The sequence below is a fragment of the Falco naumanni genome, chromosome 1, assembly GCF_017639655.2.
Source record: "Falco naumanni isolate bFalNau1 chromosome 1, bFalNau1.pat, whole genome shotgun sequence".
NCBI lineage: Eukaryota > Metazoa > Chordata > Aves > Falconiformes > Falconidae > Falco > Falco naumanni.
Genome location: NC_054054.1, coordinates 114,310,685 through 114,326,421, shown reverse-complemented (window position 1 = coordinate 114,326,421; position 15,737 = coordinate 114,310,685). Strand labels below are relative to the sequence as shown.

Here is a 15,737-nt window from a genome sequence, read left to right as displayed (position 1 = left end):
GGTGTCCATGGGCACTGGAGGAGTGGGACAGCTATGGAAGTGTGGCGTGTAGGGTACGGCACCTGGCAGCCTTCCCCTTAGGAACAAGGGGGAAATGATCAAAATGAGAAAGGAGGAAAGAGGACTGGTGACTTGACCTGGTCTGTATGAGCTAGCTCGTGCAGCGCTGGTTACCTAAGCAGCCGTGTGTGGTCACATTTCTCTCTGTTGAATTTGTGCATCTCTCAATGGTGTTTATTTTCTTCATCTTTTTGTTGCTGAAACGTCAGTTTGCAAATTGCTCTTGGGCATGCTGGCAGACCAGCCTGTGGCTGCTCAACTTTCCCTCTTCCCCTCAAAGTCTGGTGTTCCTCAGCACGTGGGCAGAGGCAAATTCCTGAGCCCTGGCTGTCCACCACAGGCGTCCTCTGAGGCCAGTGCATCTGGCGGTGGCTAGTGTTTACCAAAACCCCTAATTGTACCTTAGGCAGAGAGTACTGATTTACCCCTTGCTATATTTATCTTGTGTCTAGGACTGCAAGAGTCAGAAGTGCAGCCTTTTGTGCCCTTTGTTGCAGAGAGATGACTTGTTTGTAAGGCAGCTCTGCAGATGGGTTAGTGGATAAAGCACTGTAGATGTTCGGGGCTGGCCTGCAAAGTGTGAAGTCTCCCTGCTGTAATTTTGGTAGCCATGAAAGCAATGAGTGAGGTCCAAGAAAAGCACCAGTAGCAAGAGGCATTCCTGATTGACTGACTCAATGGAGCAGTTCCTCATTGGTTTAAATTTGTTGTAGTTCAGTTTCTGATCAAAAGCATATTATGAAGTTCAGAGAAATGTCCAGACCTGGATGGTTCTGCTGCTAATGAAAAATAGGGTCTGCTGCCCAGTTCTGGAGTGTTTTCTCTCCTTCAGTGGATTGGCCTTTCTTCAGCAATGGGGCCTTAAGGCAAGGTAAGACAACGGTGGTGACCCCTTGCTGCATCACACCCAGGCAGCATCTCTCCGTTGTGTTGCTGTACGGTAACATGGTGAAATCCATGCAGAGAGAGCCCTTTGCCTGTGGCTGCCCCAATAGACAGCAGTATTTTGAAAATCCCTGTGTTTAGGTATTCACCTGAAGAATGTGAAAAAAATACCTCAGCAGACCTGTCCTAGGGTGTGGTCCCCCCTCCATGGCAGACGAGTTGCTTCAACACATCGGAGCAGTGCGTTGCTTCCCACAAGCCTGGGCTGCTCATGAGTAAAATGCCCAGAAATTGTGTAGTTTTTAGCTGAGCTGGTTGCTGCTGTGGTGCTGGTGCTGTGCAGGGAGCTGGGCTCAGTGTGCTGCAGCTGGGGTGGCTCTGGGGTGCACGGGCAAGGTGTTCTGAGGATGGCAGAGGGGAGTGGTGTGTGGTGCAGCCTGTGCCCTGCCTTATTAAATAAAGCCAGAACAAAGAAGAGCAACCCAAAGGTGTTTGCAGCGCCTGGTGCAATCTTCCTTCCTTTAATCTGCCTGCTTGTGAGACCCGAGCGGTAATTCTCTTGAAGACTTTGCTCCTTGATGGCTCCTTCTGCCAGATACAAGCTGTCACAGTGATCTGCCCGGGAGCGATGGCCAGTGTTCAAAAGGGCAAATGCTGCAAGGTCATCGGGAACCCTGCCTTTCCCAGCAACAGCTTGGTGGGGAATGACCACAGACCTTCAGGAATGGAGTAACCCCCCCTGTTTTGGGGACTCAAGGAATGAGTTGTGGAAGGTAGAGCACTGAGGGGGCAAGACTGATGGTAGGGAGGGGTCTGTAAAGGAAAACATAAACGGAGGATCGTGGAAGAGTTAATATTTATCTGAGGCTCCCTGTGCTCTCCCGGGAGGGTGAGCATCTAGTCCTCCTGCCTTGCCTTTCACTCTGCGCTGCCAGCTGCTATTAATACTTCAGCACATGAGTGTTAAAGCACGAGCAGAAAGCCTGGGGAGGATATGCAAGGGATTTCCGGCAGCTTGAGGCTTTTGGGCAGAGAGGTTGAGAGCCAGCACGGAGGAGAGCTCTAACAGGGGCTCTCCTTAAAGATACGTCCCTCCACGGGATGGGACAGGACACAGGGAGTCTTGTGTAGGCATCGTCTCAAGGGGCTGTGTGGGCTCGGGGCAGGAGCAGAGATGTGCTGCTGCTGTGTTAGCAATCCCCTGCTGAACTGTCATACGTGCTTCTGGGTGGTGACAAGCTCTGTGTCCTGGGCACGGTCTGTGGCTTGGGAAAAGTAATAACTCGGGAGGATCTGTGTTCCCCTGTGCTGAACAAATACAGGTTTTCGTAAGAAATAACCAGGGAGGGGCAAAGTAGTGCTTGGCAGCAAATGTGGAGCAGCCAAGAGCTGCGGTCCAGGGCAGGGCAGCTCCACGTCTGCCCAGCTGGGAGAAGGGAATGGAGGAGTGGGGAGTCGAAGAAAAAATAACTGGCAAAGAGCAGGACAACAGCATTCAGAGGATGAGTACCTCCCCTGGAAAGAGAGGGATCTTCTTGGTTTGGTTGTTTGGTGGCTGGGTTTTTTTCCAAATGAAGAGGAGAATTTTAGCCAGTGTTTTCTTTCTTCCCCATCCTCGAGGCTCATATAACTGTAAATGAAGGGTTCTTGGAGCGAACAGTCAGCAGAAGCTCAGATACTGTCATCTGCTGGCTGGGTCTAGCCTGGGGGTAAATGGCATAGAGGGAATATAATGGAGCAACACTTGATTGCACTGTTTGAGTTTGGACCTGTATTTCCTCATGTGAAAATGCTTCACTGAAAGTAATTTGATTTAGGTATGCTCTGCTCTGCTGCACTGTTCTCCCCCCTGTACCTTCCTCCCAGCTCGCCAGCACTGCAGGTAGCTGAGCTTGTGAAAGAACCAGTTGAATCCCCATTTTTCCTGCCTCTCCAGGCCCTGGAGGTCTTTGGCTGCTCTGGCTGCTTCCCAGCACCTTCGTCAATGCAGTTTGGAACCTCTGATCCCTGCATGGACTTGCAGCGTTCATCCTTTCCAGCTCGCTCAGCAGCAGAGCTGGGGTTACAAGGTGGTGCCTGGCTGGTTTGCTAAAAGCCTGGTGGAAGCGGCCGGGGACTATGGGACTGCATGTGTGACCTCGGTAGAAAAGACAGTAACTCTTCTGTTGGATGAAATGCCACAGGAACATAATCACAGCACAAACCTAGAGAGGCAGACAAGGAATTGCAAATAGGATCTACCTGAATACCTGCAGGTGTCTGTACCACGGTGGCCGCCGCCGTGGCTGGTTACAGTGTCAGTGGTTCTAAATCCCACCCCACCCCCCCCAGCTGCTCACTGATACCCTGGGCTCTGTGGCATGTCCACGGTTGGGGGTGAGCTTCTGCTGTCTTCACAGCACCTTCCCCGCTTATCTACGTGTTGGTGCACAACAAGGAGTTTATTGCTTAGCAAAGGGCTTGGGCGTTGCTGGGCAAGCCTAGGAAAGGTGTGAGGCAGATAAAATTCAAACCGAGCCTGGAGCAGGGTTTGGTTTACTTTCTTTCTCGTGATTTCCTTCCTAGCTTTCTCTGCACCTGGCAGTGCTTCCTGCTGGCTGCCACCCGTGGCAATGTTTAAACCTGCGAGGTGGGGTGAGGGAAAGCGTGTGCATCCCTGTGCCAGCCTCGGCAAGCACGGGGCGGTGGCGGAGCAAGGCTCCTGCTTTGTTTCAGCTTCTTGTTTGCAGATGGGAATTGGCTATAGCTTTATGGCAGAAAGCAGGGGTTTCCTACAAGTTGCTCCTGCCTCTTCACTCCCCTCGTGGCTTTGCTAAAAGATAGCGCTGGTTGGGGTTGGTGAGCCCCGAGAAGGCAGCCCTGGCCAGGGGAAAGTCTTCTCTGTCCCCTTCTCGAACCCTTGGTGTGCTTGACCTCCCCCCCCCAAACCTTTAGCAGTAGTATTACAAAATGCAATATACATTATCTTTCTAGATATAGACTTCTATATAGACTTCTCTACATGTACAGTGCACAGGCCACCAAATACCTATTTAAACAGGCATGTGACAAGCTTCTCAGAATCCAAGGAGGGTGGGGGACCCCCAGCTCTGTACCATGCGGGTCACTGGAACAACACCTTTGAAGGGAGTGAACCCCAACGCTGCCATCATGGGCACAGCCTGGCCAAGCACCCCCCTCCCTCAAACACAGGCACCCCAGTGCTGCTGGACCTGCAGCAGTGGCAGGACGGCTTTGCGAACTCTCCTTCAAACGGAGACACGCAGTTGTACCTTTAAATCTATTAAAATTTGCTTGAGAGTTTGCAGTTTGAATAAGAGCATCTACTTGGAGGTTTTATGAATTTAAAGTTCAATTGCATTAATTATTTTTTGGATTGACTTCCCTGAGCAACTCATGGTGATGTGTCCTGCGAGAAATGATGCCTTTGCTTTATCCCTCCCTCCTAATTGCTTGGGTCTTGATGGGTTAAAGTCTACAGGCTGAAACGGGTGTGCTACCCCCATCCCTCCTTCCTTTCCATTCACCTTCTTCCTTTCTTTATGCTTCCCCTGAGCTTTTCCCTTCCTCTCCAGTGTAAGCAGCTTGGCAATGAAGGCTGCTCGGTGGAGGCAGTGGGGTGGATTTTGCACTGCACGGGGCTGTGCAGCTCCCCTGGGTCCTCGCTTTGTGTTTGGCACCTTCGAGGTCTCAGGCAGGAAACGTGGTTTCAGAGTGGTCATGGGGAATCATTGCTTATTGTCCCCTTCTAATGCCTTAGGCACTGGCAGCAGGAGCATGTAGAGTTTTAATAGCAAACAGCGAATGGTCAGGAATTTGGGAAGGAATCTAAATCTCCCTGCCCAGGGAATAACCTGCTGAGGATTAGAGGAACTTCTCTAAGGAGCGAGGCGTGCTGAGGCTGCCTCCCACCAGCTTTCTCTCTCTGTTGTGCAGCAGTTGCTGCTGGACTGACCCACCACTTGGCATTAGCTGTGTTCCTGCCTCTGGTTTGGTGATAGTGATGCTCCGGCAGCTGCTGTGGGGGGGAAACACGCAGTATTGAGAAGCAACGCAACATAGGTCCAGGCTGTCCAAAGGTCCCAGCAGTGCCTGTAACACCTGGAGCCTTTCCTTGGAAGTTTATTCATCCAGCCAGGAAACAATTTGTCCTTCTGCCCATGCTAGGGGACAGGGGAAGTGCCAGGCTCTGTCATAGCTATCATACTTGTGATTTGCTATGTGAGCTGTGAGCATTTGAGGTCAAAAAGTGTCAGGTGTACTGTGCTGAGCACACAAAGGTCCTGCCAGCACACCTGGTCTGTGAAGCAGCCGTGCCTTGCCTGCCGGCGTCTGCCATCCCTGCCGGCATCTGCCATCCCCGCCTCTGGGCTGCGGAGGGATGGCTTGTTTGCCAGCCCTGGGGATGGAGGCTGTGCCCTGCATCTGGCTGGGTGACTCAGGCTCCGCGCTATCAGTAGCAAGCGGTGCCGGCTGCCAGGGCAGGGTTGCACAGGGCACTTCGGGCAGCGAGCAGCGCGGGCACGGTCTCGGCGGAGGTGCTAACGCTGCGTCCCCGCTGCCTGCCCTGGCCCACGGCCAAGTGGAAGTTTCCGAGCGGGCCAGCCCATCGCTGCAGGCACGCATTGCTCCGTCCCAGCTGGGGAAAGGAGGATATCTGGCAACGGGCTCTGCAGGGCTGCTCTGCTCCGCACCACGTGCCCTGCCTGGGCATCACTGGGAAGGAAAACTGCTCCCAAATCCCACCTCCGCTCCACCGTGGGACCAAGAAGACCAAGAACTTCTGCCCCGGGCAGGGACTTTCACTATCGTTTTCGGGCTGGCTGCAGAAATCTTCTCCTTATCGCCGCTTTGCAGCGAGGAGGAAGGCGAAGCGGGGGCTCGGTGCCAGGGCCGGCGGCGAAGCTCTCCAGCGGGTTGCACAGGGCGAGTAAACATGTGCGGCGCTCGGGTCCTGCCTGGTAGCAGCAGCAGCAGCCCATGATGCTGTGCTTGGAATGAAGTCAGCCTTCATCAGCCGAATAGTTTATGCATGAATCGAAACTTCAGACCTGGCAGGGTGGGGGAACGTGCAGGATCTGCGCTCTTTTAAAATGCCGGAGCCAAGGAAGGAGGAGGGGATAGAGGAAATAGCAGGAAAATAAGACTGGGGAAGCAGGGAGAGATTTGAGAAGCTGGATGAGTTGTTCGCTCTGTTATTGCAAGGAGCCAAGTTCCTTAAGCATCTCCTGGTGGATATTAAGAGGGAGCTGTGGAGGCTGGAGCGTTCCCCTGGACGCTCACATGCTGTAGCTTTAAGACTGTTTTACAGAGGACTCGGGATTTCCAGTTTTCCTGCGCCTGGTGGAGTATTTCAGGGAGTTACAGGATTTTTCGGGTCATGCACCCCCTTTTTCTTTTTTCTTCATCCTTTCTCTTCCTCTTTTACTCTTCCTTTTCATTTCAAAGAGACAAAGCTACTTCAGTTTGGAGCACAAACATATGATCAGCACATGGAAATGTGGTAATTTGGATGCATTCATGATTGCAACAGATTGAAGAAATTAGACCAGACAAAGAGCTTTTTTTGGAAGAGGAGGAGGCAAGGCAAGGAGGGAGGGAGAGTGGGGGAAAGAAGGGGACGCCACCGAAAAAAGGGACGGCCGTGACACGCGGATGCTAAATATATCCTGTAGTAATGGAGAGGGACCGGATTTCAGGTAGGCTATTGATCATTTAATATGTTATATTCTGCCTCTGCCCTCCTACCTTTCCAGCAGATTCTGCACTTAAGAAGAGAAACAGCCACGCTCCGGGTGGATTTCAGCCGATTCCTCTATTTATTTCTATTTTTGCAATGCTTCCTTTCTGTGTTTGTTTTTTCTTTTTTTTTTTCCTTTTTTCTTTTTCTTTTTTTTTTTTTTTAATCCCCATCCTCCTGAGCCCTCTAGACAGAAGGTGGTTCCAGCAGCAGCCAGGGGGGGGCGAAGGGGGAAGCAGGGGGGGAAAAGAAACTGCTTTCTAGGTCTGGATTTCATTTGAGTCTCTCTCTTCCCCCCCCCATCCCCCCCTGCTCCCATGTGCCGCACGGCGCAGGGGGATGAATGCTGAGCCTGTTAGCTCAGAGCTGCGAGCTGGGAAGAGGGAGGAAAAGAGCCGAGCTCTTGGCATGGAGACGCGTTTCTGCTCTGAAGGTTGGCTCCTGGGTTTGTGTGTGTGTGTGTTGTGGTTGAACCTTCCTTGCTTGCCAAAGGATCTTCCCTCTGGCTCTTGCTCTCCCATCCTGCCTGGCCGGGCAGGAGCTGCCTGCGTGTCCTGCGCGTTCCCTGTGCGGCGCCGGAGCTGGTGGCCGGGGACCCGGCGTGTGTTTCACCTGGCTGGCCATGCGTAGGGGGGAGGATGGAGGGGGGTAAGCGGAGGAATGAATAACTCCATTTAATTCCCCAGCTTCCCTGTAAATCCCGCCTAATGGTGCATGTCTGAGTCCAAATGGAGCATGTCCAAAAACTGCTCCCGGGTACATCGAGCTGTTGGGGAGCACTGTTGCAGCGAGCTGCTTCTGGGATGGCCGCGACTGTAGCTGCTTCTAGAGAGGGCACGGGCGGCGTGGCATCCCCCCCGAGGCTCGCTCTGTGTGCGTGAGCAGGATCAAAGACGGAAAGCGAGGGAGGGGATGTCTGTGCCAAGACTGTGCTGCAGCCTAAAGGTGGGTGTCCCTGCTCCCGCCCCGTGGCACGGCACATCTCACCCTCCTCCAGCACAGCAGCCCCGGGGAGGCACATGGCCTCTGCTCCTGGGCGTTCCCAGCCGGCTGCTGGGCATTGGCACTGGGAGGGAAACCACAGGGATAAGAGGAAACATTCAGGCCAGGGTGGAGCGAAACTGTGGCCAGCAAGAGCTGCTCCCATGGCTGGCCCATACCAGACCCACCGGGCCCCATCTGGCAACATGCTGAGGGACCCGGAACCCCTGCACGAGGACGTACCTGCAGGAGCATCCTCCACCCCCGCCGCCTCTGGGGAGTGCGGATGGCACCTCCTCATCCCTCTCTCCAGCTCTCTTGCTCGTGCTTTCTCCTCTGATTTGAGCCACTTCAAAGCATTCCTGAGAGCTGCTCATAACTCAGAGCCTGGTGGGTGTTTCAGCAGCGCAGGGCTTTGGGCTGGACCGCCTCTGTCGCTGCGTGCAGGCCTCCACCGGGCAGGGACATGAGGGAGAGGAGGTTTGATCCTCTGTGTTCTGGCCTTTCACATCCACCGTTACATCCTCGGTGCAGCAACGGGCCCCCTTTCTCCGTGCAGGGGTGGTGGGGGCTCTGCAAAGGGCCACTGGTGAGAAAAGGGGCTCCCCAGTGATGTGATCTGGGGCTCTTTGTTCCAGAAGAGCATCAAAGGTGGGTTTCTCTCAGCTGCTGAGCTGCATGCACACCGCGTTCAGCTGCTGCGAGGAGCACAGAGCCTTTTGTGCCCAGGCTGGCTGTCACCCGCTCCCAGGGCGTGAAGCACCCGGGGACCCCAGGGGCAGGAGGACCCCAGGCAAGCGTCTTGTGCAAAGATGCAAGTTTTTGCTTAACCCCTGGGAGCACGAGCAGTGTTTGCAAAATGCGGATGTCCAGGTGCATACGTGTTTCACTGACCTTTGCTGGCACCAGCTTCTCCATGAGTGGGTCAGATGTGGCAGGGCACGTTGGTGGGCTCGGTGGCCCAGGGATGTGTGCCCTTGCCTAAGGTGGGTGTGCCTGGGGGCTTGGTGTGGGGTGATGGACATGGCCACTCCGTGCTAGCTCAAGCACGAGTGGGATGTGTGCTGCACGGGACCCCAGAGCTGTGCCAGCCATCTTGGTGGCATTTCTGATACATGGCTCTGGCATGAAATATGGGGTGGGGGAATAGATGGGCTGAAAGGCTGATCTGGGGTCTTCTCCACAGCTCCTTGCTTGGAGGGATCAGCGTGGGCAGGGAATGCTGCTCAGCTGAGGCAGTGTCAGAGGGAATGCTCAACCCACCTGTGGGGACAGAGGAAAACTGTGCTCAATGACTTTCTGCCCACCAAAGTGGCAATCTCACGGGTGACACCCCTGGCCGCCAGGTCCATGGCACAGTGCGGATTTGTAGGGCCAGCCGCTCGGCTCACACTGCTCCTTGCCGCTGCTGACACACGAGCAGGCTGTGCCAGCTGCTGCGCTCCGGGGGTCTCGGGGGCTGCAGGCTGTGGCACGGCCGTGCTGGTGGAGGAGAGGAGCAGGGAGCAGAGCTCGGGCTGCCCCGTGCCACGGCCGTGTGGGCAGTGGGACAGCCAGGGCTCTGCCTTTAGTGACTAACCGAAAGATGACTCGGATGAAAGCGGATCCATGCAGTGCTGGGGGCCATGTCCCAGTCACTGTTCTGCCCCTAAACATGCTTTTAATTAACGCTCTGCGGTGGGTGGGAAGAGCTGACTCCCGAGCTGAGTGTGGGGCTGCCGGATGGGGCGAAGGCACCCCAGGGCTGGTGGGAATTGGGTCTGGACTCTTCTCTGAGGGCTGCTTTCCCACAGCTGCTGGAGCTCGGCATGTCCCACGGGGTCTCCTCTGTCCAGGGAGAGCTCAGGCTTTCTTGCCCAGAGTGGTGTCCCAGGCCAGGATCCCACCTCTGAGGATGACAGGCATGTCGTGCTTCAGGGGAAGGCAGCAAAGGTGCGAGGCGATGCTGTAGGTCTGTGCCTGGTTCACTGCCAGCTCTGGGGCAGAGAGGGTCTTCCTCGGTGTCTGTGACATGGTACCAGTCTTGCGTGGTACCTGTGGGTGCTGGTATAAGAAACACATTCTCATATAACCTGCTAGTCTGTTTTAATCTGGTTAAACCATCTCTCACACATTTCTGCAAGCTAACACTGCATGAAAAGCCTTAGCTCTAAATAAATTCATTAATTTAATTTCCAGGCATCCTTCTGCAATGGTTTTGGGTTGGGGAGCTGTGCTCTGGGGCTGCTGTGCTCCTCACGTCTGCCCTTCTCTCTGCCTTGCTGGGTTGCTTTGGTGGCAGTGGCCTGGAGATGGCTCTCCTGTCTTTCCCTAGTAGATGGCTCTTTCGACTAGTCCAGATCTTTCTACAAAGCCTTAATTGTTAATGCCATGGGGCCTCTTACCTCTGCCTAAAAGAAAAGAAAGGGCCTGCAGCACCTTGACCAGTGGGGTTTTGATTACTGTAATGATGATGTGACAGGACGGGTGCAACCGTGATGGGAAAGGAGAGGTCTGATCTCCCAGGCAAAATATTTATGTCAGCTTTGAAATTGCATTGTGAAAGCTCATTTTACGAGTTAACAAATGATGATGAGTAGGTGATTGTAACACCTGGCTGTGACAAGTGGCATGTGTCAGGCGGGTCCCGCAGCTGGGAGTGCTGTAGGTATGTGCAATCTGCTGAACCCCTGAAAGATGGATGAACTGTTTACTAACCCACTGGTGATCATTCTTAATCTTTATGTATCCACTATGGGTATGTATTGGTACAGAGTTTTAACATGGTTTTATACACCATACTACGTACCTAAGTGATCCAAGCAGCAAGCAGGCAGCCCCTGTTGGCAGCCTGCGGTTTGCAGAGGCTGTGCAGGCAGCAGCACTCAGACTAAATGCAGCAAGGCAGAGCATCTTCAGTGGCCCTCAGAGCCACCTGGGAAGCACCACGTGCCTGGCCTGAGCTGCTGGAAAGGAACATAGCAACACTGTCTGTGAGCGCTGGAGGTGTGAAGGGTTGTTGGGAGGGAATATGCTTGTTTTTTCATTTTTTTAAAAACAGATTTTTATCTTTTAAACGTGTGTACCAGGACAGAGGGATTTGGGCTCCTTCTGTTCACTCTAGCTATCTTTCCTGTCTCAGGTTTCTTGGTGTCCCTGTTGTTCCTAGGAAATGGCAGATAAAAGCCTGACATGTTTCTTTTTAGCGGTCTTCCCACCGCTATACATCTTCTTTTATCAGACTTTTTTCTTTTTCCTCTGGCTCACACCACATCACACACATGGGACGCCACATCAGGCATTTGCAGTCTGGGTGGCTCTACCTCCTGCCAGATCCTACTGCATTCACCCAGCCCTGGCATCCAGGGACATGTTTCTGTCTGTCCTACCTTTGCTGGTGGCCGTTGATCTATCCTTAGCCCTCCCTCCTGCTGTCAGTGTCCAGCTGCTCATGTCCCTATCTGGTGCTGACCCCCATGGTTTGCTGCAGCGTGTGATGCCCTGTACCCTGAGGCTGGGGGCTTGTGTGCTACGGAAAAACTACCTGCAGATTTTTTCACCCGAGTTTCTTGTTGGAGCACTTACACCTTCATCCTAGATGTTCTGTAGTAACATCTTGTTACTGTGGGTTTTGGCTCATTAATCGTAGGTTTGTGCAGGCCCTCTCTCAGGGAACGGTCTGTGTTTCATGAGGCTGCAGAGTCACCTCTGCAGGCGGTTGCGTTTGCAGCGTGCTCCGTGCAGCTCCCGGCCCGCTCTTGGCTGCCTGCTCCTGCCTGGCCAGCGGATGCATTCCCGCAGTTGTCTGAGGCATGTCAAGGTATATGAAGCATTATCCGTTTCCTGATGTCTGCTCTTAAATCTGCTGGAATTTCTGCTCGTGGCCATTAAATACAGTCCCGTTGTGGCACACAGCTTGTCTTTTGCCTGACAGCGCAGGTAATGCTTCCCAACCCCGCTCCGCTGAACTTGGCTAACCCCGGGGCGGGAGGCTGCCTGCCCTCCTGCTTTGTGCTTTGCTGGATGACTTGGAGCATCCCAGCAGAGCAATTCCCATGCTGCTGGGGTGAGGGAGGACATTTCTCATGCAAGTCAGGGTGCTTCCAAGGTCCAGCATACCATAATGCTGAGTAGGAGCAAGTACGTAGTTAGGGAAGTATGTCTGGGTCACCACATGTCTTCTGTTGCCTTAATGATCTCAGAAGCACAATATCTATGTCCTGTTGGCTTCTCCACGTGGTACTTGCAGCTGTAACTAATGGATAGAATAATTTGTTAGAGTGCAGCGATGCCTCATGCAGTGAGCGCTGTAGTGGGGCACAGGGCTCTGTGGTTGGACCCTGGCATCGTATGGGCAGTAGGGAAGGTCCCGATGGGCAGTGAGTCCTCTTTTAGGAGCAGCCTTATACCTGAGAAAATGAAATTTCTGGCTCTGTTCCAGATTTGCTGTAAGTCCTTGGGAAAAGGTGTTTGTGCTCCCATTACTCTTTGGTTTTGGGTAAGGATGTGGTGGTTTGATCTCTGCGCTGAAGCTGTCGGTAGGCAAAGGGGGGATGCAGCCGTGCCTGCCTGCATGGGGGAGCTCAGAAGAGCAGCTGGACACTCAAAGCTGTTCTGACCCTGCAGCAAAGGGAGCCGTGAGTCTTTGTAACAGGCACGTGCATGGGATCTGAAGTTGTTCTGCCTGGACCCCTAGTGCTTGAGAGCTCTGAATAGTTGATGGAGATAGTGTCCTTTACATACGTGCTTAACTAACGGCCATGGGCAATGACCCCTTGGCACTGTTTCCTGGGGTACACCCACTGCTTCTTCCCAACAGCTTTTCACAAGGGTATCTTCCTTCTGAAGCACCAACACCGCAAATTAATTTCCCCATGGCAGTCTCTGAGTGGGATACGGCACCTCCTTTGCCTCTGCTCCAGCACTTCAGGCTGCTGCTGCTGTCTTTATTTGTCCTGTTCTGGCAGCCAGGTACAGCACCCCTGGCACAGGGAGGCCCTGGGCCCTTGCTGCTGGATGGAGCTGCTGTTTAAGTGGCAGGTGAAGTGAAATAGCCCTTTGGTGTAATGTTCAAAAGAGCAGTGGGATACTGATGCCAAGAGTGTTGTTAGAGACTTATAAACAGCTCTGTTTTGTGGCTTGGAGGAGAATGGGCATGATTTTAAAGGTGAATAAAATGCATTAGTTTTACAAGCAATAATCACGCAATAAACCTGAAAGTGCATTTTTTCATAGAGCAGCCCAGGTTGGAAGGGAGCTCAGGAGATCACCTGGTCCGGCCTTTTGTGGGAAAGGGAGCCTAGGTGACATTACCTAGCACCGTGGTTCAATCACATCTTGAAAACCTCCAGCGAGGGGGGCTCTACCATGTCCCTGGGGAGGTTGTTTCAATGATCAAATGTTCTCACTGTAAAAATACATTTCTTGTAGAAAAATGAAGATTTTTTTTTTTTCTCCCTTTGGTCTTGTCCATGTCCATGTGCAGTTGTTGCTATATGAACAGGTCTGTACTAACTTTGTGTCTATGTTGTTACCAGATACCTTATAAACTTTGTTTAAACTTATAAACTTATATATAAACTTATAAACTTAAGCAGCGGTCTTGGAGCAGATTCCGGTTTCTAGTGAAACCAGTTTGGGGAGTGATAGGCGTGATTGCTCTGATGCAGGATTTGGGGGGGAGCCTGCCATTTGCTCTGCAACATCTCCAGGCTGCAGCTTGGACCACAAACTGGCAGGAAGGTCGTAGCCTGAGGCTGCGCCAATAAAGGTTTGTTTGCATCTCGCTCCTGGCTGGCTGACCTGGAAAATTAAACCACATCATCCAGACAACCAAGTTTAATCTCTGGTGTACTGGAGCAGAGAAATATATTTTGGTTCTTTTGTTGTCTGAAATGTTGGTTCTTCAAAATCCCATTGGGTTTGGAGAAGTGGGGTCAAGGCACAGAAGAGTGGGTGCTGGCAAGGCTGCTAATGAAGGCATTAATATATACGTTTAGAAATGTGACTCCCCCTGCCACCCCCCACGCTGGGCTCTCCCTCCATGGTTTCCCAGCCTGGGGCAGCACCTGTTACACCTGCAGCACCCCCTTGCTGGCAGCCCACCCTCTTTCAGCTGTGCTGCTTGCCTGCATGTAACACTGTCACCTTTCCTTCCCGCTGAGCACAGGACATGCTTTTTATAGTAGTTTCAGGCGCTTTTTTTTTCCCAGGGCTATGTGCTGCAAGTTCTCAGTTGTGGTGCTGGAGCAGGGGCTTTGGTGACGTAGGCAAAACCTTGGTGACGATGGGGGGTTTTGGGGCTGGGGGCACATGCTCAGTAGGTGCTGGGTGTTTTCTGAGCGCCTGATGCCTTGCAGTAGCAGGCAGCATCAGGCCTGCCCAGCGTACAGGTGACGGAAGGACTCACAGTGGCTGAGCATCTCTGGTGAAGCCAGAGCCTTTGTCAAGGGCAATGTCTGTGAGTCCGTCCAGGTGGTTTAGGGGGAGAAATGGAAAGAGTTAAAATCCTGAATGCTTGGCAGGGATGCTTGCTTTGAAGGACCCCTAGGAAGGTGGAAGACAGTTCCTGAGGAGGTGAGAGCTATGGAACTGCAGGCTGGGAAGCCTGGATCAGGACTTGGAGCCCAGGCCTGCTTTACTATCAGACTCGTGAGAGCAGTGCTGGGCAGAGCCACACAATGGTGTGGGCAAGGCTGCTTTTGGTGCCTGGGCCTGGGATTGTGTCCCTGTGCCACTGGCTTGTGTGAGCTACAGCAAGTCCTGGCCCCCCCTCATTTCACTGTGTCTGAGACGTTCACTTAGACTTTGAGGTTTGGGCAGGTCCCTATTTGAGCTCAGGGGGACCACCTGGTCCTGTGTAAGGGTCTGTATCTCTGCACCTTCTTCAGAAGCACCTAGTGCCAACCAGTCCATGGGCTGTTGTACCAGCTGGTCCCTGGCTCTATCCAGTCTCTAAGCAAAGACCTTTCAAGACCTTCTCATCTATGCAGTGCTGGAAATGCAGAGCATCACACTGCTGGTACCCCGCTGCCTGGCCGGGTGGGGATCCTGGCTTGGGGAGCTCGTCCCAGGCCATGGTGGTGCTGTCTCCTGCCCATGGGTGTTTTGTGTGGACTGCTCTGTTGCTGATGTTGCTGTGACAGTGCTGTAGGGACCAGGCTGCGCTCAGCAGTTTTGGCTGGTAACTGCTGTGAATGTACCTGGAGACACGGTCCTGATGACTTGTACAGAGACTGAGTGAACTGTCAGGAGCTGCATAAGTGATCAGCATCAGATCTCCCACTTCCCAGTCCAGAGACCTGTTTCCTTGACTACACCGCCTGTAATGGAGAGAGAAGAGGGTTTTTTAACTGCTTCAGCTGGTCTTTGCAACAGGCCTATACCCTGTCGAGAATGCTCCAGAAGCTCCTTGCTGCTTTTTTAGCACATGAACGGAGAGGATCCCTGCTGTTGGCTTCAGTAACCACCTGAATGCCCCTAAGGAGTATGTACCTGCTGGGGGCAGGCGGCTGAGGTCCCGGGACTGACTTTGCAAGACCCCTGGGGGGGTCATCCTGCATCTCAGGTGAGGTCAGCAGCAGCTCTATCCCAGCCATCTCGCTCCCTGCTTTCAGAGGTCCCCGGCTCACCATCCCCAGAGGCTTCAGCCTAAACAGCTCTTTGCCTCACGAGTCTCCCCCTCCCAGTGACTCACCCCCACCCCAGGGCTGTGCCGGGGCCGGGGGGGGCCATGGGGCAGGGCGGGCTGCCCCACCGCTCGCAGCTCGTGGGACCCCCGGTGCGGAGAGATGCGCAGCCTCGGGGGGGGGCAGCGATGCTGGCTGCGCGCCGTCCTCCTGCACGGCTCTGCGGGGGAGGGGCCGTCCGGCGGCCCCCCCGGGCAGGGGAGGGCACCGGGTGCTGCCCCTCTCCCGGCCCAGGCCCGGCCCCAGCCCCGGGGGCGGCGGGGCGGTCCGGGACCGATAGGTGGCGCTGTCCGCTTCCCGGCCGCGCCGCAGCCGAGCGGAGCCGTCGGGCTGCCCCTGCCCCCCCTGCCCCCCCTGCCCCCCTTGCCCCCCTTCCCCCCTTGCCCCCTTGCCCCCCTGCCCCC

The 15,737-nt window shown here is 54.0% G+C and overlaps 1 protein-coding gene across 3 annotated transcripts in view; it reads left to right on the top strand.

Moving 5' to 3' along the window:
* SEPTIN9 (septin 9) overlaps positions 1 to 15,737 on the top strand; it is a 144,106-nt gene that overhangs the window by 33,827 nt on the left and 94,542 nt on the right. Inside the window, exon 1 of one of the 3 annotated variants that reach the window (XM_040579639.1) lies at positions 5,465 to 6,644. The exons of 1 other annotated variant lie outside the window; for it this stretch is intronic. In XM_040579639.1, coding sequence (XP_040435573.1) covers positions 6,623 to 6,644 — 22 coding nt within the window. In that variant the 5' untranslated portion in view covers positions 5,465 to 6,622. Of the gene's footprint in view, positions 1 to 5,464; positions 6,645 to 7,024; positions 7,119 to 15,737 lie in introns of those variants that run through there. One more of the 3 variants, XM_040579607.1, reaches the window with a different exon arrangement.